The sequence below is a fragment of the Eublepharis macularius genome, chromosome 12, assembly GCF_028583425.1.
Source record: "Eublepharis macularius isolate TG4126 chromosome 12, MPM_Emac_v1.0, whole genome shotgun sequence".
Classification (NCBI taxonomy): domain Eukaryota; kingdom Metazoa; phylum Chordata; class Lepidosauria; order Squamata; family Eublepharidae; genus Eublepharis; species Eublepharis macularius.
In genome coordinates this window covers 44,295,039-44,320,190 of record NC_072801.1, presented here as the reverse complement: position 1 = coordinate 44,320,190, position 25,152 = coordinate 44,295,039, and the positions used below count along the sequence as shown (strand labels likewise).

Below are 25,152 nucleotides of genomic sequence, written 5' to 3'. Positions count from 1 at the left end.
ACTCCAAACCATTATGAAAGGTTTAAGAAAAGTACAAGATGGATGTCTGAAGAGGAGTTCTGAATACACAACACCAGACCTAATTACTGGGAGGCTGAATGTGGCTCAGGGCTAGCACCTCTGCTCTGCGTGCAGAAGGCCCACGCTCAGTCCTCAACGTCTCCAATTAAATGGGTCAGATAACAGGTGATGAAAAATACCTGTACATGAGACACGGGACAGCTGCTGCCAGTCAGAGAAGACAATACTGGCTTTGATAGAATAAGGAACTGACTCAGAACAGGCAGTTTCATGTGATCAGTTAAAAAGCAACAGATGGGTTCTTCTGGGTTTTCTGCTGGAGAAAGAGAGAGGAAGCGGGCCTGTTTAGAACACCCAAAAGGCTAGGTTTGGGATTGTGAGACCCCCCCCCCAGGATAACACCCCAGTTGGAAAGGGGCTGCAGTAAAGAGTTCCCCATGGGACTTCAGTGTTGAAACACCACAAGGGCCTAATTTGGATAGGGATCGCACCTCTTTCCAACCAGAAACATGTCGCGTTCTGCGGATCAATAAGCAACTTCAGTGCACATGTGGTCCCCTCTGAAGGTGCAAATAATGCATCTCTGAGGCTGTTCTAGGCAGGAAGATAGTACCAGGGAAGGCTGAAACTCCCCTCTCCCCCCACTGCCATAGTCCCAATCTGACCCTGTAGTGTTTTAGAATTGAATTCCTATGGGGAACTTGCAACAGGCACCCTGCTGGAAGTTACATGTAATGCACAGTTTTATCCTTAGCTTGTAAGGAGCAATCCAAAGCGCCCTATTTTTGTTCTGTTCTTTTAGCTTTTGTTGCCACTTATCCTGCTGCTCTCACAGAGACTAAGTTCCTGCTTGTGTGTTTGTGCAGTGCTAAAAGAATGGGCCACTTGTCAACTTTAGACCTTCCTGAGCTACTAAAAAAGCAGTGTTCAACCTTAGATCATCCTCAAGCATCTGTCCAGTCCTATGTCTTCCTGCCTAAACGCCAACCTCCTTGTACTGGTCGTTCCTTTAGGCAGTGCAATAGCACTACCTGCTGGGAGTTCCAGGGAAAAGACCACACAATGCCCTTCAATGCTCTTTAGGCCTGTTTAATCATGAGAGAGTTGGAGAAAATGGAGATATGGCTGGTGACTGTATAACTGCTTAAATACAGTGCAATGTAGTGGGAAGCCCAAGTAACAACTAAGCCACACGTCTTCAATTGCAATAAACAAGAGAAACATCCAACCTACCTTTAACCCTACACCCTGCTTTATTATCAGCCTGGCTTACAGGATGATGGGTCAACCTGACTCCACCCACCCAGGATCTCTCCTGCCTGCTCAATTCAGCATCAGAGCAAGGCATCTGCATTAAATGCAACTTTTGGTGAGCTGTTCTCTGTAGTGCTTGACAGTGGAAGCTCTTGCTTTTCATTCGTCTCCGTCACTGCAAAGGTTCCACGTAGTTCCCTGGAAACAAGCCCTCAGCTTCACTGCTCACCCCCTCGCACCATCCATCAGAGTACCTTCGAGTCATGTAAAGAATGGCCCCTTCTTCAAATGAGAGCTCGTTCTCTTTCTGCTGTGCATAAGGGTAGAGGGTCACCACTACAGATGCAAGAAAGAGCGGGAAGGAAGAAAGGGGAAGGGAAGAAGAAATAAAAGGCCATCTCAAAACTCAACATCCAATCACAAATGTGGGAGGGGGAGGTTGCCCTTTGGCAAGCATTCATTCAAACAGATTCATATTTAACCTGTGGAATTCATTGCCACAGAGTTTTGGGAAGAAGAATGGCATAAAAGAACAGAGGTAGCCAAAGTTGTGTTCCGTTATGGGTTGCAGATGTGGAAAGAGGGTTGATCAGATTTGTTGGTCTGAAGTGAAAGGAACAAGGGCACTCTTTCTCATATGGAGCTCCCAATCTTTTCAATGGAACCTGTGCAGGAGAACGTTCCAATAGATTGTTCCCTGCACCTCTATGTGATTTAGGGTAGCTAGCCCGGCTAAAGGATAGCTAAAGTGCTACTGTTTTAAAGTTACATATAGGCTTGGATCCAGCAAAGTGCAAGAAGAAACATAAATGGACTTTGTGATGTTCCACTTGTGTAAGATCTTGTATAACACACCCAGTACTTTCCTCCCTTTATATTATAGTTCTCTGAAACTGGTAACACAAGGTTTGGCAAAACTGAACCACAAGTGGAGATACAGTAAGTTTGATTTAGGGCAAGTGCCTCCCTCACTCTTTTTCTTGCATTTCTGTTTGAGCAAGAGCTCTAGCCCAAGTGGAAATTTCATGCTGGATCCAACCACTATGATGCATACACAGAGAAGAAATCTATCATTGGTAACCAAAAGTGCAAGGTTATGTTGTGCAGTCATAGATTGGATTTAACCCACTTTGCTTTGAATAGCCAGGCTTAAATCTGGAACATACGAATAGAGAAGAGGGTGTTCTACAGAAGGTACAGAAGGACTTGCCTTCACTATTGGGCACTGCAACTGATTCCCCAATAATTGGGGTTGGGTGCAAGTCTTGCCACAGCAGAAGGAAAGTCTCTAGTGGCAGACCGGCCGTGTAATTTACTGAGAACGTTCATAGAAAATCAAAGAATCACAGAAATACAGAGCCAGAAGGAACCCCAAGAGTCATCTGGTTTGACCTCCTGCACAATGCATGAAATTTACAGCTATCCCCCCCCCCCCGCCCCAGTGACCCCTAATCTATGTCCAGGGAAAGGTAAACAAAGCTCCAGGATCCCTGGCCAGTCTGTCCTGGAGGAAAATTCCTTCCTAACCCCAAAGTGGCAATTAATCTGCATTACCCTGGGCACATAAGAAAGGGCCATGAGAACCGAGCCCTGGCTCGCCCTTTCCTGCCCACCTTCTACCTAAGTTCATATTCAATCATGGAATCAGGATTGCTGACAGGTGGCCATCTAGCTACTGCATTCTGGTAGGGTGAGAAGCTGGAGGCACCTGGCACCCAGAAGCAAACCTAGTTGAGCCCTAATGGTGCTCATAGTGCCACAAGAGGTGCTCAACTCAGTCCCAGTGAGCAGTGATGCCAACAGGCAAGCTTCTACCCATTGCTACAGGCCAGGCCAAGCTAAGAGAACCCAGTGAGGGCCTACTTTGCTTGTTCCTGAATCCACCCCTGTAGGCTTCACATGTGCCATTGAGCTCCACCATCTCTTGTTTTAGGATTATCCCTGGGATTATCCCTATGGCCTTTGCCAGTAGGTGGAAAGAGTCAGACGCCCCTGGTAGGTCTTTAGCAAGGTACCTTTTTCCAGATAAGTATCCGGGGCCCATGGCAATTTTTCCGGAGGGGGTGGAGGGGGCAAGACTGGAGGTCCCAATGGTTCAAGATCCGTAACGTCCAGAGGTGGTGGTGGAAGGGATGCTGGGAAATCCGGTTCTGCAAACAAATCAACATGCAGTTTGTTGTTTCAACAAACAGGAGAAAATCAAAGGTATCTGCAGGTGCTTTTCTGTTGCTAGTTGTGGAAGAGGCAGATGATGTGGAGCAGGATACTGACGCTCCCAACTAACCATCAGCCACTGCATGCCCTTCTCAGCCCCCTGCTGACTTCTGAAATTCCACCAGAATATGAAGTCATCATTAGAATGATGAGAACTAGAAAACTTACTCGCCCTTTTTAACGTGATAAATGAATGGTGCTACCAATACCAACTCCTATATTTACGGGCTGAGTCGAGTTCCCACTTGCCTGACCTGAGTTCGAATTCTGTTTTGTCTTAACTATTTTTAAAAAAATAAGAGCCTTACCTGGTGCAGGGAGATCCAGTGGAGGCAACTCATCTATTGCTAGAGGTGGCGGCGGCGGTGGCAATATATCTGCTTGAGGAGGAGGAGGAAGAGGAATGTCATCTGCTTCCATTGGGGGAGGAAATAGTGACAGCAAAGAAGGGGGTGGAGGAGGCGGTTCAGTAGGCACCCTCAAACTGATGCTGTCCATTGCTCCAGTAGAACTGCTGCAAGTGTCAAACAATAACATTCAATAATAATAACATTTGATTTATATACTGCCCTTCAGGACAACTTAATGCCCACTCACAAAAGTGTATTATTATTATCCTCGCGACAATTACCCTGTGAGGTGGGTGGAGCTGAAAGAGCTCCAGAGAGCTGTGACTGACCCAAGGTCACCCAGCTGGCTACAAGTGAAGGAGTAAGGAATCAAACCCGGTTCTCCAGATTAGAGTCCTGCTGCTCTTAACCACTACACCAAACTGGCGTAGAGGAATGACTGATATCCTACCAGTCCACCAAAGTGTGATGCTTTCCTCCAACTTCAGTGGCTCATCGGTCAGCAGAAGAGCACTTAGGCTGGAGGAAGGCTTCTTAGGATGCAGGAATTACCTCTGCTCCAGTCCAAACCAGTTTTAGGCTACATCAATTGAGAGTAACCAGTTCTGTAAAGATTAACGCTAAGGAATTTCCCTTCAAATCCTCTCTTGCTCCCAAAATTCCATTCTCTATGACATTAACATCCCAAATATGGTACCTCGGGGATGACCCCAGTGAAGCTGATGGTTGTTTGGTATCCGGGACAATGGGGGTCTGTATTGGCTCCAGGGTCCGGTGGCTTCTCCTAAACCCAAGAGATATGGATTAGAGTTCTGATTTGCTTCTGGGATGGTAGAGTTAAATATTTCTTTTGGTAGCTGGTTTAATTTCATCTGGAGTAGGAATATCAGTAGTTTTATAAATATAGTTGGAGTCTCTCAAACCTCATTTTAAAACCATGTCCCTTTACTCCAAAATATTTGTATATATGAATTTCTCACTTCCATAAAGCATAGTAATAAAATAGGATTGTTTACATTTTGATTGAACGGTTTCTAATCACAGTCAAAGTTCTAACAAAAGGTTTCAAAGTCACAAATGTAACTATGCAACAAATTCTGTATATTATCTACCATCTTACAGATGCTGTTTGCCAGTAGAACTGATAACCATGAAACATTCACTTTTTATTTTAAATTTTTTTTAAATAAAATTAAAAAATAAATAGGAGTCTTGTGGAACCTGAAAGACTAACAATTTTTTTATTCCAAATAGTCTAGAAAATATATGCTGGAATAAAATATTCGTCTTTAAGGTGACAGAGGACGCCTGTTCAGGAAGGCAACAGAGGAATCAGGTAGAAGAACCAGTGCAGCTTACATGCACCTTTGCCCTTCCCCACCCCACATCATTATAAGTCCTCTAATTCGAAAGATGCATGCATGTACAGATAACAGATAGGATTGTAAGCAGGGCTATTCCCTGCTTTTAAAAAACTGTGCAGCCCAACAGTTGATATTCATAAATTCAGAGCTTCTCACAGCAATTAACTCTAGTCACAATCCCTCTTGTCTGAATGGGATTTATTAAGAGTCTCTACATAAGACATCTAACACATGAAAAATGTGTGTCAAGAGATGCAATGTTAGCGGGAAAGGATAGTTTAAAAAGACAGAGCCGGCAGCAGGGCAAAGGCTTTGCTATACACTGGAGCTGTGTGAAGGGGCTGTGAAATGCCAGAAGGGAAACTTCAGCCCATTATAACCTCCCCAGGTCCAAGTCCAGCTCTGGAAGGCAGCTCCAGCTCATTTCCATTCCTCACTGCCCTCTGGTTTCAATCCCACAGCTTTAAACTGGAGAGGTGAAATTGACACAGCCTTGGAGGAGGCAAAGATGAAATTAACAAACCTTCTGAGGAGCAATGTCCACCAGCTGTCTTTTAAAACTACGCATTCCAGCTAACATTGCTTCTCCGTTCACTTGACGGACATATGGAAGCATCTCGTGTAGAGAGACTCTAAGTCTCATTGCATTTGGTTGATTTGACTCCCAGGTAGGTGTACATAGGTCTGCATCCTTAGTTGACAAGTATATTTTAATGGGGAGGGGTCAATTAAATTTGAATAAATTGGTGTATGAAGAAAAACTCCAGTTTTATAGGGGGAAGCAATCTTTATTTTTAGATAAGGGTTGAATCCAGCCAGTTTTTTCACAGTCTCAGCCAATTCCCCTCTTTATTACAGCCACTATTCCACGTGGCTTTGGGCCATGCATATTTCATGATTCCTGGAAAAGAGTTTTTGGGTGGTCAAAAAGGACCCCTCCCTTCCTTGGTGTTCAGCAGAAAGGCTCATCGGACCCAACCCTATATCTGTCTCAGTAGGCATCTCCTTAAAAGAGGCATCCCCTTCTGGGGAAGAGGAGTCCTTCTACCAATCCCAAAAAAATTAAATCAGGCAATGTTTTTTTTAAAAAAAAATCAGGGACAAGGTTTTTTTAGGTAATCAAAGCTTTTGCCATCAATTACACTAACGGCTCCAACTGAGAAGGGTTTTATTTCCCACTTATCTTGTGGGAGGAACAATCTCTGGTCTCAGCTAAATGATACAAGAGATTGGAGTCAAGTTGGGGTTCCCTCCACCCCGGCTCACAGTCACATGTTCATAGGGGGACTCACCTTAGAAAGTGCTCTGCTGTTTGGTGCATCTCTGAGTGCTGTGGAGGGAGGGACTTCATACTTCCTTCCTACACCATTTTGCCTGCAGAAACAGCTGCTGGGGGAAGGCTCTGGTTGCCCCCTTTTTCGTGCTCCAGGTGTCCTGTGGAGCCCGAGAAAGGGGCAACACCCCCCCCAACAGCTACTTTCTGGTGGTTTCTAAGGTTAGTCCCCTATGTACATGTGATTGTGAGTCAGGTCAGGAGAGACTGGATCTGACTTGTGTCACTTATTTTATTTAGCTGGGCCCTTGGTGGAACAATCGACAGTGCCACCACACAAAACGAGACTCTACTGCCTCTGGATGCTGCAACCTCACCTGAGGCTCCCAGGAGACTGCCCAGCAGATGTTTTGGTTCCTCTCCTACCTAGAGTCCCCGTTCTGGCCAGCTGTGTGCTTTGATCCTAAAAGAGACAGAGGGAATGGGGTGCATGGGTGAAAGGAAATCTAGGCTGTCATTTCTCAGAGGATTCATGTGTTACCAGTAGTTTCCCATGGAGGCATTCATTAGAGTCTACCTCAATCATTTTAAAGGTTGCATGGGGGGGGATTTGTCTATTATCTATTAATCAGGGACAGACTAAGGCTGATAGGGCCTCTGAGTAATTCTTTGGAGCTGATCAAGTTATAGATGTGCATAGCTGCTCATATGGAATGACCACTAGCATCAGAGGGGGATGCACACCAAAAATCACACCCGACTCTTCAACCCAGGGAATGGAGGACAGGGGACAGAGAAGCTTAACAATGTAGGCACATGTTGATTCACTTTAGCAGGTGGCTCGCCCTTGTTGGATCAGTGCCCTGTCACTCAAAGTGAGATTTTTTCTGACCGTCTTTCGAGCACAAGCTGAGGACAACAGTACTGTGGCCAAGGTTGGGATGGAAATGCATAGAAGTGCACAGAAATAGTAACAATGAAACAGTACTAATGGGTAAAGAAATGGTCCTTGGTGCACTAAATAATCAATCAGGACACTGAGAGGTTAAGAGTAGACCACAGGTTACAAAGGACAGACCAGGGAGGCACTCCTCAGGAGAAGGACAAGGTGTTTGGATGGCTCCATAGTTCATTACTGGGGGGTTCTTCAGACTTCAGCACGCTTCAGATATACTTCATTGTCATTTCCAGTATGTAGCTCACCCCCCTACAGTCTTCCATGTTTCCAGACCCAGGACTTCAGGGGGCAGCACAGATCCCACTTAGTTGCAAGTAGGGTTGCCAACCTCTCGGTGGGCCTGGAGATCTAGAATTACACCTAATCTCCAGGCTATGGAGATCAGTTTCCCCAGAGGAAATGGCAGCCCCAGAGTGTGGCGACACATCCTTGCTGAGCTCCCTCCCCTCCACAAATCTCAGCATCCCACACACTGTCCCCAAATCTCCAGGAATTTCCTAAGCTAGAGTTGACCTGCTTGGTTCAGACCCTTTAAAAGGAATCACCGGGGGGTGGGGGGTGGAATCACATCCCTGCTGAGCTCCCCTCCCCAAACCTGCCCTCTCCAGGTTCCACCACCAAATCTCCAGGAATTTCCCAACCCAGAGCTGGCAACCTTAGTTGCAAGGCTGTGACAGGAAATCATATGCTATCAGAATCACATGACAGGAAGAGGGGAGAAGCCATAATTATGACCTCAACAGTGTCAACGCCAGGATTCTGAGTGACAGACTGAGTGAATTGTGGCTCACAACCAGATGACAGTATCAATCCACGGGCCCAGCAGAACCCCTTATAGTTCGTGGCAGGTTATATTGAATGCTACTTTCCCCACCAGCCATGCCCATGCTGGTCCAATCCCCTCTAATCTAAACAGTCGTTTTTCTCCACCACCTCCCGGGGGGAAACATGAATCAATTCCCAGAATTCTCTCTATACCCACACCCTTAACTCTGTGGGTTTGGGGCTTCAGGGAGCTGTTTCTGTATTTGTCTCGTGGTCAGCCCTTCTGGCTCTTCAAAGCTCATCTCCTCCAGAAAAACATGACCAGAAGGTGTATTCCTTCCTGTAGCAGCACCAGGGACCAGATGCCGAGGGTTTCTTTTCCTAGTGTGGATAGATTCTCCTATCCCTTGGCCATATAGAAGGTAATAAAAGCCACCTCCACACATAATTACAAACGTCATTCTATTGCAGCAAATCACAAAAAAGCAACTTGTGGATCCTTTTTTGTGTGACTATATTTCTGCTGGCTAAGAATCAATCCACTTCAAGCATCTGACAAAGTGGGCTCCCGGCCATGCAAGCTTATGGTTCAATATGTGTTGGGGTTGAATCTTACCAGCATTTTCACATGATCTTGCCCCGTTCTCTTCACTGCAGCCCCTTCATCCCCTACAGCTTTGGCCATAGGGGTCCCACAATCCCTTTTAGTAGTCAAAGGGAGGGGGCAGTTCCACTCTCTTTTGCCAGCAGAAAAGTAGATTAGATCAAACCCTTACTCTTTAAGGGGCCACAACACTCCGTTTTGTATCATGTTACATAGATGAACAGACTCCACAGACAGAATCGATGCAAAGAGTTTATAGGCAGCCCAGCTTGCCACAGTGTGAGCCACATTACTAAGTGCCTAGGAACGCTCAAGTGTGGTTCTGAATTCATATGCAGGCTGTTCTTGCTCAGTGCACATGCATGCCACTTTCACGAGGGCCCTTTGTGTGCTTGCATCTCAGCTCTGTTTTTGCTGTGAGAACAAGTACTGTAGGCTCCTTTGACTTGCCAATTTGCATTTCTTTAAGCTGTGAGAAAATGTCAAGATCTACATTTCAATGAATTGAAGTGGGAGGTGGCAGAAACTGGGATACTTTTAGCAGTTGAGGAGGAACTGAAATCGAATGCATGAATGTATTCACACAGAGCCAACTGAAGAGTGACTGTGCAAGTGAGTACATGGAAAGTTGGAGGAAGGACATGTGAAATGAGGTTCACTTGAGCATCCCTAGGTACTTAGTAATGTGTATTTCCACCCTCAGAAAGGTATAGTAGTTTGAATGTCAGACAAGGATCCAGTTCGAATCCCTACTCTGCCATGGAAACTTGCCAGGTGCCCTTGGGCCAGTCACTCTCTCACACAGCCTAACCTACCTCACAAGGTTGTTGCGAAGATCAAATGGAAGAGGGAGAACAACATTGTAAGCCACTTTGGAACATCATTGGGGAAAACAGTGGGGTATAAATATCTAAATAAATAGAATTATCTCCTTTCAGCTTAACAGTGCAGTCCTAAGCAGAGTTGTGCCCTTTGAAACCTATTGACTCCAATGGACTTAGAAGGGGGTAACTGTAACTTCCCAAAGTGGGTTTTTATATTCATGTAAATGTTTAATTTAAAAAGGGCATTGGAAAATGGATGCTGTTGTCTGAATCCATGCTCATTGTGAACAGTTACAGATCATAAAGGTAAATAAACTGGAAAAGATAGGGATAAGTCAAGAAACTTCAGGCTCTAATTTGCTTGCATTTATTTTAAAAACATTCATATCCCTCCTTCTCCTCTGAGACTCAAGGCAGACAATAGTACAGCAACGATTGCCAAGAACACAAAAACATATTACCAAAATAAAAAAAAATTCTCAAAGTAAAAAACTGAAATTAAAACCAACACAAATATAAAACCAAAGATTAATCACAGAGAGAGGGGAGATATTAAAAACTGCACAGATTAAAACTACATCCAAATCTCCCTAAACTGTTAACTCTCCTCCAAATGCCCTCTGAAATAAAATTGCCCTGCAAGCCTTCTTAAACGAATCAATTGAAAGTGCTCTCAGCACCCATCCTGGTGGGCCATTCCATGGGACTGGACCTACCACTTGGGAAAGCCAGTGATCTAGCTGCCGTAACACTCTGCATGGACATTCTGTTAACCTTTCCTCATTTTCTTAGATTCTGGGGCAAAAGGAAGCATGGGTGAAACTTTGCTTTGTTTCTACACGGTCATGCACAGAAATGCACACCCATGGAGAATATATCAGTATGAACAGAGTCGGTGGGAGAATATCTGGTAATAACCACAATGGCTTTGTGATCAGGGAGGAAAGTCAGCAACAAATGCAGAAGCAGTTGCATCTGTGTGTCTATTGCCAAGTACACCCCCCCCAACACACACACACTAAAATTCCCGCTCACACCCATGGCCCAAGTCCAAGCATAACAATATTAGACATTGGGAGCTGATCCTTAATAGGACCACCAACACATTTTAATCATCAGGACCTGCTTATCTTTAAACTCGTCCCTCCAACATTAATTTAAGGAGTATAAAATCAAAGTATTCAACACTGCAATAGTTAAGCATGGGGGGGGGGAACTGTGACACTAAGAGATCTCTGTCTTTTGGTGCTACACCTCTGAAGATGCCAGCCACAGCTGCTGGCAAAACGTCAGGAACTACAATGCCAAGACCATGGCTATAGCCCGTAAAATCCACAACAACCGTGCGGGGGGTGTGGAAAGTTGTCATTTTTTTGAATCTGTGCAAAATCTTATTTCCATTGTATTAAAACTCATTCTAGAGAGAGAAAAGCAAAAAGAGACAGGTAGGCAGTGATGTGCAGTGGATAGAGTAGGACTGAGAAGACCTGTGCTTAAATCTCCTCTCAGATATGAAGCTTGAGCGACCTTGTCTCTCTCTCTCTCTCTCCCCTCTCTCTCTCTTATTCACAGCCTTACCTACCTCACAGGATTGTTATGAGGATAAACGAAGAAGAAATGTGATTGAACGTATGAGGTGGCACTTGGAACACAGGACTAGGCCAACAGTAGATTAGATTCAGACTCCCACTCACTAAAGTTACCTTGGGCCACTCACATTCTCTCTCAAACTAACCTACCATTCAGGATAGTTGCAGGAGGGGATATCAATTACCTACATTCCACCTAAAATTTCTGCAAATACCAGATGAGGGCTATGTTCACCAGTTTTCCCTTCCCACAGCAGACTCTTAATCTCTCCCCAAGCTATTTCTGGGGATCCCCTAGGAACACCATTTCTGAGGACATTGGGACCTACGGGGGGGGGCAGGGGACAAGTCAGTCTTCCATAGACAGAAATCCTTCCAACAATGGAATTTTTAGGTGGCATCCAAGCCAATGTATGCTGTTCTCTGTTCCTTGGAAGAAGGGTGAGAAAAAATGTACATAGAGGAGAAATACACCTAGGGTTGCCAACCTCCAGGTGGTGGCTGGAGATCACCCAGAATTACAAGTGATCTCCAGGCAACAGAGACCAGTTCCCTTGGAGAAAGTCACTACTACCTTGGAATGTGTACTCTATGGCATTATACTCTATTGATGTCCTTCCCTTCCCCAAATCTCCAGGAATTCCCCAGCCCAGACCTATCAACCCAAAGCCCTATAGAGATCCTTGTGCAATTCAAGCCTGTATGCTAGGCTATGATTTGCCAGGGTGCATCATACAGTGGGGCTCCCAGTGTTTTGGGTTGTATGCCATCATGCCAAACATGCAAACATGCAAACATCATGCCAAACATGCCATCACCGCCCACCCCAAACTTGACTTTGGAGAGCTCTTTTGCATTCTCCAGTTGAGCAATAAAATGTCAAATATGAACCCTACAGATTAGGTACACCTTCAGCAAAACTGGGTCATGTCTTTGCCCCCCCCCCCCACCATCCTCACCCCATCCTCTGGACATTTGGTTCAGCTGAGCTGAAGCTGCACGCCAACAAAGGCAAGCTCAAATCCTGCAAGGCCCCCCTGCTGTGTCCGTGCCTTAGCTGTGGTGAGAACAGCCGCTGGGAAAGCAGACGCCAGCGTGGGAACAGAGATCTCCCACAGAGCTTCCTCTCTGCTCGAAACGCCTCTGCCTCACCAGTTGCAGATGCTTGTGGTCTAGATGGGCTGTGATGGCTGGCCGCAGCTGACAACACAATTCTCCTTTTCTTCTCAAGAGAGCTTGCAAAGCGAAGAGGAAGAAAGCCCAGTTTGTCTCTCTAGTCAACCCAAACTTGCAAGAACTTCTGCACCTGCTACATGCCACATTTAGCATTTGATGTCTCCAGGGCAACCCATGAAATGTCTGGGATTATAGCAGGCCACAACCTAGAGTAGTGCTGGACCTGGGAGGAATTCCGACCCCAAGGGCTCAATCCAGCATGAGCAAGTCCCGTTCAGCTAGACTTTTGCAAAAGAATGTCCAGCTATGGTGTGCCTTCAGCCTAGGTTTTTCTCACAAATCATGATGACTAGAAACTAGTTTCAAAGTATATGCACCTTTGAAAAAACATTCTGTAGCAACCCAGTCCTTACCTAGTTGGCTTCTAGTTCATCCCTTCCCATGAGGAATGCATATGAAAACACAGAGAGTACATTTAAGTTAAAATGCTGAATAAAACATGTTAATATCTCACATGCATTACAGAAAAAAGCATATTCCTGATCAGAAAAATATCCTTCTGAAAGAAGGTTGCAATGTAGACAGTCCTCTAGGGAAAGGACATCTACCATCATACTAAAACAGAAAGTAATGGGGCTTATTCTGATCAGAAGCTTTGCTCCTAATTCAGAAAGTATGAGGGCAAGTGGTGGTGTCTTTATAGTCAGGAAGACCATTAAGCACATGCTCAAAGGCCACTTTTCATTCCTTTTTAAATTTCAGATCTTTCAGAACTTGGTATTGAATATATGTTGTGGCTTGAACCTGAATGAGGCCCAATTCAGATTAAGTCCATTAACGGTGATGGCCACAGCTATGGACAGAAATGAACACATGAAGTTGCTGTTGATTTCTCAGGATCTACTCTGACTAGTAGCAGTTCTCCAGAGTCTCAGATGGACATCTCTTCCATTGCCTACTACCTAATCCTTTTAACTGGAGATGTTGGGAACTGAACCAAGGAACTTCCGCATGCAAAGCAGACACTCTGCCACTGAGCCACAGCCCAGTGCTAAACTAATGATAATTTGAAGCTACCTTATGCTGAACCAGACCACTGGTCAATCTTGTCTGGCAGTGGTTCTCCGGGGTCTGAGGCCAGGGATTGAATCTCAGACCTTCCCCATGCAATACAGATTCTCTACTGCTAAGCCTTTGCTCCAACCCTAAACTAATAAACAGATGAAGCTGCTTAATACTGAATCGGACCCTTGATCTGTCAAGGCCAATCTTATCTGTTCTGATGGGCAGCAGCAATCTGAGGTCTAGGTTTGAGGTCCTTCACTTCTACTACTCATTCTTTTAACTAGAGATACCGGGGACTGAACGTGGGACTTTCTGCACTGAAAGCAGATGCTCTTCCACTGATCCACAGCCCTACCCAAATAATCAATACAGGGGTTGTATAAACTACAAAGGCCTGAGCCAACTGTAGTTAAAACCAGTTCCTTGAACTGGGCCCAGAAAATAATGGGGACCCAACAATAAAAAAAAATCTTCTCCCAGTTGTTGGTGGTATCCAACACTATTAAGAGGTAGGCTGCTGCATTTAGTACTGAGTGAAATTTCCAATTGTTTTTCTTCATATTTATTTGTTCCTACCCCACTTCTTACTGGAAGAGTCCCAAGTGGCTAATAGTCACTATGATCAGCCCCCTACAAGAGCTTTACTATCGGTAAGAATTCTGCAAATTGTTACTGGAGTGTGAAATATGCAGCATGTTACTGGTTCTCTTGAGGATGGAGGGTCTCCTAACTTTAAAAATGTGGGAGAGGACTAAGAGTCAGTAGAAGACTAGCTTCTACAAACATCTTGACGGAAACCGTTCTCAAAATTTTTGGTTTTTTTTTATCTCCAAAAGCCATGACCCATATTTTTTTTCCTTTCAAAGTTTTCTCTACCATCATGAGGGCCAGAAACTTTAAAATTGTTTGTATTATAATTCCCTTTTAAGGAAACCAAGCATAAGACTTTAGCCTTTGTTTTTCTCTGAACGACTAAGGATATAACTACACATTATTATCTGGTTTCTTAAAGGATTTTTTTAAAAGGAAGAAAAGAATAGCTCTGTGTTCATCAACAGACTCAGCTTTTCCACAGAGGAAGTGTGTGGAGACTAGCTGTCTATTGCTGAGTTTCTGTTTCTGAATAAATCATCAGATCTCCTGGGCAGCCCATATCTTCTCATGTGAAGCAAGCCACGTGTTTAAGCTTGACTAGGGGTGTGCAAGCCAAAAATTTTCGGCTATAGCCGAAAGTAGAAAGCCGAAAGAAGATTCTCTATCGTTAAAGCCGAAAGCCGAAACAAGAATCTCTTTCGGCTTTCGACTTTCGGGATTCTTTCGGCATTATTTCGGCATTCTTTCGGCTTTTTTCTATGGGAAAATGCCTCCGTCTTCCAGGACGCCTGGAGGAGGCATTTTCCCACCAAATAAGCCCAAAATTGGTGGGGACCTTCCTCTAACCCTTCTCTAACAACCACCCAAGTTTCAGACAGATTGGACTTTGGGGGGCCATGTTATGGCCCCCCAAAGCAGGTCCCCCCATCCTCCCATAAGAAAGCGAAGGAGCAGCATATTGTTAGCATGCTGCTGCTGATCTTTCTTCATTATTTCCTATGGGGAAAAAATGAAGAGGCAGGCTTCCTTTGCCAGGGGTGGCATTTTGCATGCAAAATGCCCCCCAGCCCTCAGGGGCCCTTCTCCCACCCCTCCTCCCACCCCCCACCAAGGCTCAGCCTGCTCCCACTTGGGGGGGGCATTTCATGGCCTCCCCAAGTAGGTGCTCTAATCTCTACCACTGACAGCTGGGGGAGGCTTGTGTTGCCAGGGGTGGCATTTTGCATGCAAAATGCCCCCCAACCCTCTGGGGCCCTTCTCCCACCCCTCCTCCCACCCCCCACCAAGGCTCAGCCTGCTCCCACTTGGGGGGGCATTTCATGGCCTCCCCAAGTAGGTGCTCTGCTCTCATCTCTACCACTGACAGCTGGGGGAGGCTTGTGTTGCCAGGGGTGGCATTTTGCATGCAAAATGCCCCCCAGCCCTCTGGGGCCCTTCTCCCACCCTTCCTCCCACCCCCCACCAAGGCTCAGACTGCTCCCACTTGGGGGGGCCATTTCATGGCATCCCCAAGTAGGTCCTCTCAGCCCCTAAAGTCCACCCCTTACAGCCCCACACAAACCCAATTCCCCCCCAGCTGCCACACACAGACCCAAATCCCCACATTAGCCCCTCACAGACCCAAATCCACCCCCACCTGCCCTACACCCATAACCCCAGGAACAGGCTGGCAAAGGCCAGCCCTCTCCCTTTGTTCCCTATGCTGGGAACTTCTAAACTCTCTTTCCCTAGGCAATTCTGCACAGCCCAGGGGTGCCACAATGGTGGGCACACTTCTGAGTGCCAGCTGGTCCCTGTGAAAGAGCACCTGAACCACAGACACCCTCCCTCAAATTCCCCCACCACCTACAGAGATGGCTGGCCAGCCAGCCCCATTGTTCCCTATGATGGGAACCAACTGCACAACAAAGAATAAAACAAGAACAACACAAAATAAAGTTTTAAAAAAATTATTTTCTCCCTTCCAAAGTACAAGTAGGCAAAGCATTATGACACATTACACCAGCAGTCCCCCACACAGAAAAATTAAAACAAAACTCACTTAACATCAGAGAATCACAAAGCATGATTCCTGTCAAAAACACTTTATTTCTTGAACAGCTTTAGGTTACACAGCAGGGGGGAACACCAAAGGGCATGGCAGCACTATCTTACACAAAAATAACACAACTCACTTAACATCAGAGAATCACAAAACACAATTCCTGTCAAAAACACTTTATTTCTTGAACAGCTTTAGGTTACACAGCAGGGGGGAAACCCAAAGGGCATGGCAGCACTATCTTACACAAAAATAACACAACTCACTTAACATCAGAGAATCACAAAAACACAATTCCTGGCAAAAACACTTTATTTCTTGAACAGCTTTAGGTTACACAGTAGGAGGGCACAACAGGGCATGATAGCAATGTACTACAAAAAATAATACAACCCACTTCACCGTTTTTGACAGCAATTGTGTTTGTGTGATTCTCTGATGTGAAGTGAGTTGTGTTATTTTTGCGTAGTACACTGCTTTCCTGCTCTGCGGTGCCTTCCTACTGTGTAACCTAAAGCAGTTACAGAAATAAAGTGCTTTTGACAGCTATTTTTTGGGGTGATTCTTTAATGTGAAGTGAGTTGTGTTATTTTTGTGTAAGATACTGCTTCCATGCCCTTTGGTGCCCCCCCCCTGCTGTGTAGCCTAAAGCTGTTCAAGAAATAAAGTGTTTTTGACAGGAATTGTGCTTTTGTGATTCTCTGATGTTAAGTGAGTTGTGTTATTTTTGTGTAAGATAGTGCTGCCATGCCCTTTGGTGTTCCCCCCTGCTGTGTAACCTAAAGCTGTTCAAGAAATAAAGTGTTTTTGACAGGAATCATGCTTTGTGATTCTCTGATGTTAAGTGAGTTGTGTTATTTTTGTGTAAGATAGTGCTGCCATGCCCTTTGGTGTTCCCCCCTGCTGTGTAACCTAAAGCTGTTCAAGAAATAAAGTGTTTTTGACAGGAATCATGCTTTGTGATTCTCTGATGTTAAGTGAGTTGTGTTATTTTTCTGTGTGGGGGACTGCTGGTGTAATGTGTCATAATGCTTTGCCTACTTGTACTTTGGAAGGGAGAAAAAAAAATTTAAAACTTTATTTTGTGTTGTTCTTGTTTTATTCTTTGTTGTGCAGTTGGTTCCCATCATAGGGAATAATGGGGCTGGCTGGCCAGCCATCTCTGTAGGTGGTGGGGGAATTTGAGGGAGGGTGTCTGTGGTTCAGGTGCTCTTTCACAGGGACCAGCTGGCACTCAGAAGTGTGCCCACCATTGTGGCACCCCTGGGCTGTGCAGAATTGCCTAGGGAAAGAGAGTTTAGAAGTTCCCAGCATAGGGAACAAAGGGAGAGGGCTGGCCTTTGCCAGCCTGTTCCTGGGGTTATGGGTGTGGGGCAGGTGGGGGTGGATTTGGGTCTGTGAGGGGCTAATGTGGGGATTTGGGTCTGTGTGTGGCAGCTGGGGGGGAATTGGGTTTGTGTGGGGCTGTAAGGGGTGGACTTTAGGGGCTGAGAGGACCTACTTGGGGATGCCATGAAATGGCCCCCCCAAGTGGGAGCAGCAGTCTGAGCCTTGGTGGGGGGTGGGAGGAAGGGTGGGAGAAGGGCCCCAGAGGGCTGGGGGGCATTTTGCATGCAAAATGCCACCCCTGGCAACACAAGCCTCCCCCAGCTGTCAGTGGTAGAGATGAGAGCAGAGCACCTACTTGGGGAGGCCATGAAATGCCCCCCCAAGTGGGAGCAGGCTGAGCCTTGGTGGGGGGTGGGAGGAGGGGTGGGAGAAGGGCCCCAGAGGGTTGGGGGGCATTTTGCATGCAAAATGCCACCCCTGGCAACACAAGCCTCCCCCAGCTGTCAGTGGTAGAGATTAGAGCACCTACTTGGGGAGGCCATGAAATGCCCCCCCCAAGTGGGAGCAGGCTGAGCCTTGGTGGGGGGTGGGAGGAGGGGTGGGAGAAGGGCCCCTGAGGGCTGGGGGGCATTTTGCATGCAAAATGCCACCCCTGGCAAAGGAAGCCTGCCTCTTCATTTTTTCCCCATAGGAAATAATGAAGAAAGATCAGCAGCAGCATGCTAACAATATGCTGCTCCTTCGCTTTCTTATGGGAGGATGGGGGGACCTGCTTTGGGGGGCCATAACATGGCCCCCCAAAGTCCAATCTGTCTGAAACTTGGGTGGTTGTTAGAGAAGGGTTAGAGGAAGGTCCCTACCAATTTTGGGCTTATTCGGTGGGAAAATGCCTCCTCCAGGCGTCCTGGAAGACGGAGGCATTTTCCCATAGGAAAGCCGAAAGAATCCCGAAACGTTTCGGCTTTTTTCTTTCGGCTACCCGAAACGTTTCGGCATTCCCCGAAACGTTTCGGCATTCCCCGAAAGAAGCCGAAACACTTTTGTTTCGGCATTCTTTCGGCATTCTGAATGCCGAAACGCACATCCCTAAGCTTGACTATAAAAAGTGCTGCAAGCATTAGGGAAACCAACCTTATTTAAGAATGACAACAAGGCTGTTTTGGACTCCCAGTGACCATTCTGGTGGAGATCTGAGGTCCCAAGCCACTTCCTATCTAGGTGCATCGGCCATTCCTCAGGGATTTCCCCAGCTTTATAGCAGGTCTGAAGAAGGACAGCTTTTTGCTGTTACATTTAAAATGACACACGATGCATGCACGCCCTCCCCATTTGGTTTCAGGGTACTGGGGATAACTCGTATCATAGATACTGCGCTGGATCCAGTGTAGTCCGTGGGCTCAAGGACTTCCACGCATGCAGCATGACTTTCTTAGTTCCCCCTTCCAGCAGCAGCCTGAAATGCCCCGGAGATCCTTGAGGATCTCTGACAGGGTTTCTAACCTTCAGGTAGGGCCTGGAGTCCTCCTAGAATGACCTCCATCAAAAGTGCTGCAAAAACTGCAACTCATTTGTTTCCAAAGCCCTTTGTCTCCATAATGGCATACATTACAATCCTAAGAAGAGTTACACTCAGCAGGCTTTCAAGTGTGTAACTCCCCCAAAAACTGTAGTGATAACATCTGTATGGGCCCTACCAGATCTGATTTGCTCTCCTAGATCTCCTTTGCTGGCCTGTTTCAGCTCAAGAGAGGGAGGGATGTGTCCTGCTCTTACCTTCATCCCATGTCCAATGTCATCCAAACTGCTAAAATTCAGCGGTTTCCTGTAATACGTTCCCAGGGGCTCAAGGTGGTCCGGATAGATGATTTTCTGGTAGTGCGGAAATCTCTTGCAAACGGCAAGCATCCCGATCTGTCTACGAGCCACTTTTTCCTTGTGCATTTCTACCACCTACAGAAAAGAGACCTTGAGAGCAGGGAGGGCCTTACCTGAGGACTGCAGCAGGAACTACAGCGGGGGGGGGGCTTGTTCCACTGAGGCACCCCTTCCAAATGGAGGCCAGCAAACTGTCAATTCTTCATTTTCTTACCATTTTACCAAAACAGGAAATGCAGGATGTGTTGGCTGCCTTGGGAACCCATAGGCATTAGGTCATCTGTTCATTGGTAATACCATGTTGGGAGTAGTAAACTGAATTCTGGTTAATGCAGTCCAAGAAGGAGGGACAACTTGTATCGGCAAGTACTAATGGTCAAACATGTGATTCTGCATTTGTGTTGAGGAGGTAGACATTGGCTCAGAGCATATGGGGAGCCAGGCTTGGCCTCAGCTCTATACAAGTTTATTCATCCACTGAGGCAAAAACAAATACTTCTCCCCCACCCGCCCCCACAAACAGACCACCTGGGGAACAACACATCAGCAGGAGTCTGACCAATGGCTTTACTTGGCACATGCTCAAGGGACTCAGTCTTCCAGCTATGCTGCAGGCACAGAAAATAAAGGAACTACCAAATGCACAATATTAGCAGGGCATTTTCCGGCATTCAGGGTCAGGATGTTCAAACTAGTTACAAAGGTAAACCATTCCTCCTTAAGACTCCCTCAGTCCAGTTCCTCTGCCACATGAAAAAGAACTAACATAGGTTTTAGAATCGTTAGGAGAGATCTGAACTGGTGGAATGACAGAGGTGATTAATCCATTCCACTGATGTTTCCCGATCCTTTTTTTTAAAAAAAGGGTATTATTCTCAGGGAAACAGGAAAAGCAATCAGTCACATCTCTCCAGTAACAGGAAGAAGGCTCTGGTGTCCAAGAACATGGTGTGAGCCTCCCTAAATTCCACTTGGGAGGGAGGGGAAATGGAAGTGAAATCCTTTGGACTGACTCACACAGTCCAAGGGTGTGCCTAATTTGGGGCTTTAGCAAGAAAACAGAGGCACAAGAAGGGGAGCCCCTGAAAAGCAGGACAACACAGAAGAATCCTGCCTAGGTTTTGCTATTCTAAAGGTCCATCAACATCAGGGGTTCCTGTGGTAAGCCTGTGGACATTTGGAATTTTAAGTATAGGGAGTGGGCAGTACCACAAAATGGCTGCCCGGGGTGCTGGAGCCAATCACAAAAGATAGGGAGCCTGCCAACCAAGCATCCTCCTATCATGGAGGCAACTGTTTCTGAATGGGTGCTACTTGTTGATACAAAGGTATGCTTCTGCAGCATCTCCTGTTCCAATGAGGTAGAGGAAGTCTTTTGGGGAAAAGTGAGTGGGCATCAGGAAACCTATGAGTAGCCACTGTAGTACCCTTGGGCACCTCACTTGGAGATCGCTGATCTACATGGCTCAAGCTGGTCCCACAATTGACTCCATCATCTGCAGTAGAGGTGGATGTGGGGGACTATGAGGGAAATTCATGTAGCACACATGTTTTGCAATGTAAACCTTGGAATATCCCTTTGGTGGAAGACCTTTGGGTGATACCTTGGAGAGCTGCTGATGAAGCAGGCAGACCTGAGTGGATCAGACAAACTTACTTTCCGACTTAGTCTAAGTCTGGAAGTAGAGTCATCTAGTCCTGCAGTCTAGATCTGTTTTTAAAAACTGGAACAGCAAAGGTTCTTCTGGCACTTAAAACAGGAATAGATTTAGATAGGATCTGAGAGATGCAGGTTTGAATCCCCACTGTGCCATGGAAGCCTGTTGGGTGACCTTGGGCCAGTCACACTTTATGCCTCTGGGTTTAAAAAGTGCCCTTTTGGAATTTTTGTCACTGGAGATGCCAAAGATGGAAGCTGGGACTTTGCAAACAATCCACTAGGCTGTGGCCTCATACCAGTGACATAACATTTTAAAAATATATGTTTTCCGTGTCCCCCAGGCAGAAGGAGTCAACCTGTCATACATCACACAATAGCAGAGTACCAAGAAACCTGGCACATGCTAACAGCATGGTTAAGGTTACTAATAGGGAAAATGGTTTTAGGGCATGATCCTGCCTAAAATGAAGAAGCCCTGACCTCATCCCCTACATGCACACATACAAACACACATCTCTTCCACACCTTTCTTGCACACCATTCAAATGGTTTTATTGCTCACCTGCGCGACAGAGCAGATGCTGGCCTCCACTTGCCGTACTTCAGTAGCCTGCAAGTCCAGTATTTTGAGGATGTCATTGGCCAGGGTGCTGATTTGGTAAGCCACACTGGCTAAAGATTGAGTAGTGAAGGCCATGGTTTCCTCTAGGGCTTTCCGCTTGTCTTGTGCCTAAATGATTTGGGGAAGAGGGGGTGTTAAAGGTGTGATAACCATGCAACAAATTAGAACAGACGCAGCGGGGGGTGGGGGTGCTAGCAGACATTTCTGATCCAAAATGGTGCCCACAATTCCATTTAGTTTTGTTTCAGGTATTCTTAATCCAAAACTAAGCAGAATTTTGGACACCATTTCTAATAGGAAATGTCCAAATGCACACCTCTAATACAGAGGTGTTTTCAGTGGCTACCTCTCAAGTATGACATGTAATGTCTTTCCCATCACTATCTAGGGGACCAGACCTTTATTTGGTAGGGACCTGTCCTTCATTTCTACTGTGGTATCAAAAAGCCAGTGAATAGTTTGTACAGTCCTCCTTAGGGAATGCATAGTCCTCATACGGACTATCTATCTGATTGGGATGCAGCTTACTCTTAATTCTTGAGCCACTCACTGAAAAACAGCCCATATGCAAGCTGTAGTGGTTACAATGATGGGTTAGGATCTGGGAGACCCAGGTTCGAATCACACTCTTCTCTGAAAGCTTGCGGGGTGACCTTGGGGCAATCACATACCCTCAGCCTAGCCTAACTCGCAGTGAGAATAATAAAATGAAAGCCACTTTGGATCCACACTGGGGAGGAAAGCAGGATATAAAATAAATAAATGAGTGGGAGACAAACACTTGCCTGGGTATTGAAATGTCATTGCTCCAATCCCACCCATGCGTTCATGTGTCCTTAATTTTGCAACTAGTCCTTTCTAATTCCCAAATGTGGACAGTTGTTTTAGTTTGGTGAGGTTTCTTTCTTTATTATATAAAGCAAATCTTGTGGGAAGACCCAATGTACTGATGAGGGAATGAAGGGCTGGTGCATTCTGACCAAGATTTGAACGTAGGGCATTGTTCAAATTAGTAACAAAACCCTTTGAGAAGTAGGACCTGAAAATTATTAGGGCAGTTATTCTCTAGCACTTGTACATCTATGTTTAGGTCCACAGAGATCAAAATAGCCAAACCCCCACTTCCCCGTCCCTTTCAGTGTACTTTAATTGCAGGCACAGAATAGACCCTGTAGCCCTGCACAATGGGGAGATCAGAATTCTGGATCCAGGTTTCCTGCAGACAAAGAATGTCATGATAATGTAAAAAAATTAAAAAATCTGGGTCATATAACTTATTGCACCAGCCCCCCGTTCCAAGATAGGAGCTTCAATTGTCATTCAGCAGCTATGATCTTGTTTAGCTCCCCAGCAGTGTCCATGTAACGAAACCCTGGCAGGGAATACAGTATATTCCTTGTAGCAATTTGGCAAATAGGGTCTGCACATGACCTGACCAATTGCTCTATCAAGGCAGTTTCCCTGAATCCAGTTAGTCTGTGAAGCCTTTTCTGACTTCTTCTCCAGAGCATGCAGTTTGGCTTAGCAGCCTGAATCATCTGGAGCTAACTGTGCCTGTTCGGGGGATAAAATGGAATCTTGTGGCACCTGAAAGATCAACAGATTTCTTGAAGACAAGCTTAACAGAGAAGTGAAACCCCAATCAGCAGAAATATACAGACATCATGGATGGAAGGGGCATTGTGGAAAGTCAAGTGAGACACTTTGAAATGCAAGAGGTATCATTTGTGACATTTCCATGGAAAATGCAGAAGTCCCTGGGGATGCGATACAGGGGTCAGCCTCACATGGAAGGGGCAGGCAGTGCTGCGTTAAGGGCCCTTCAGGACCCCTCTGCTTCCAGAATAATAAATGTGTAGTGGTAGCTGTTTTAGTCTTGCTGCAAAAACAAACAGAAGTCTTGTGCCACCTTTATTAAAAATAGTAACATTTTAGGGACAACAATAACACTGACTTTGTTTACTGCTTGGGGTGGGGCACGAATCTGTGTAAAAGAATGGTATATAACCACTGCTGTTGTTGTCATTGTTGTCAATCCAGCATAAACCTCAATTGACTACAGCTTGCTTCTTCAGATGCATCTGAAGAAGTGGACTGTGCTCCAAGAAAACTTAAAGCTTCATCCTGCATCTGATGAAGAGAGCTGTGGTTCTCGAAAGCTTATGCTATAATAAAGATGGTTAGTCTTAAAGGTGCTACTGGGCTCTTTACTGTTAAAGCTAGAAGAAAGTTATGAGTCTTTAAGGTGCCACAAGACTCCTGAGATTCCAGGGTGAAGGGTCCACAGCCTTCCAAAGTGAATCTAGGTGATGACAGTTCTATGGGAATTGAGTGCGAATTTTAGAATGAATTGCACGATCACTTCTAAAGTAGAGGCTTAGTTTGCAGAAGGTGCAAGCTGTGTCAGACTCTTCTGATGGCCAGCTCCCCGTTTGAAGACAGTCTCTCTGCGCAAGACATCTTACATGGTGACGCTCAAGTGACTCACTTTCTGTATGGTCTTATATTCAAGTGTACTCCGCCTCCCTAGCAGTGCATGTGAATCCACAATGGGAGAACAAGTGCAAGATCTTTCACTTGAGCATCCCTGTGTAAGATATCTTGTGCAGACAGACGCTTAGAAACCCTTGCAACTCTGCAGAAGATTTGGGTACCACTTCTGCCATTGGCATTGGAAGCAAATCATTGGCCCTTACTGGGCAGAAAGACTGCACACAAATATTATAAACCAATAAACAAATAAATAAAAGAGATGGATGGAGTGGTGCAGTGGGTAGAGTGTTTGGGAGACCCAGGCTCAAATCCCCACTCTGCCATGGAAGCTGTCTGGGTGACCTTAGGCCAGCCACTCTCACAAGGCGGGTAGTTTTTGTGAGGATAAAATGGAGGAGGACAGAATGATGTTGTAAACTGCTTTGGCTCCTCACTGGTGAGAAAAGCAGGGTATAAATATCTAATAAGTAAAGATTCTGGCTTTTTGCCTGGATTTCAGCAAGGGGGGGGGGGTCACACACACTGAACCGTGCTGTCCTAGGAAGCTGCCTAGAGTGTCTGTATAGTAGATCCAGCCCTGATCCTCTCATGCTGCAACTTACCCCCTCATAGTTGCTCTCGCAGTAATCTGCCACTTGGAGCAGGTTCTTGTAGTTGTCCCGCAGGACCTCCCTTGCACAAAGGATGGAGCTTTCCGTCATCTGCTGGAACTCAGACATGTTACCGCGTTGCTGTTCTGGTCTCTTCACTTCCTCCTCAGGGCACGCTGTCTCAGCAGAGAGGTTTTGAACCCCATGGTTCTCTTGGCAACACAAGTGCACGCACGGGCTGTCTGGGGACTCTTATACTTGAATTGTCTTCCGTGCCTGGGCTGTTCCCTCCCCTTCAACTTGTTCAGAAAATGTCTTGCTGTCCTCCACCTGCCACTGTGCTCAAGAAACTCCTAGGTGATGGTTCCACTCTGACCACGAACACCTGTGTGCTGTGTGTAAAATCTGGAAAATGTCTAGCTCCACCAGGACAAAAGGGATGAGATTTAACAGAGGAAATGTTAGGGTGGGGAAGGAACTGTCTAGGGAGG

General features: G+C 46.0%; 1 protein-coding gene across 1 annotated transcript; it reads right to left on the bottom strand.

The window, feature by feature from the left end:
• Positions 1–728: 728 nt before the first annotated feature.
• Positions 729–25,087, bottom strand: ABI3 (ABI family member 3). The gene is made up of 8 exons (XM_054993051.1): positions 24,674–25,087; positions 21,519–21,686; positions 19,195–19,371; positions 6,854–6,939; positions 4,537–4,623; positions 3,798–4,003; positions 3,291–3,425; positions 729–1,611 (listed from the first exon to the last, which is right to left on the bottom strand). Exons 1-8 carry the CDS (start codon positions 24,788–24,790, stop codon positions 1,448–1,450), a joined length of 1,140 nt encoding a protein of 379 aa, XP_054849026.1. The 5' UTR covers positions 24,791–25,087; the 3' UTR covers positions 729–1,447.
• Between the last annotated feature and the right edge of the window lie 65 nt (positions 25,088–25,152).

Bases quoted from the DNA above. Each gene is read 5' to 3' on its own strand.
- ABI3 (XM_054993051.1), bottom strand. From the start codon at position 24,790: ATGTCTGAGTTCCAGCAGATGACGGAAAGCTCCATCCTTTGTGCAAGG. The intron at 4,624-6,853 runs GTGAGGTTGCAG...TCTTGGGTTTAG, and splicing joins CAGTCTCCTGGGAGCCTCAG to GAGAAGCCACCGGACCCTGG. The intron at 1,612-3,290 runs GTACCTTGCTAA...TTGCATCTGTAG, and splicing joins GGATACTTATCTGGAAAAAG to TGGTGACCCTCTACCCTTAT.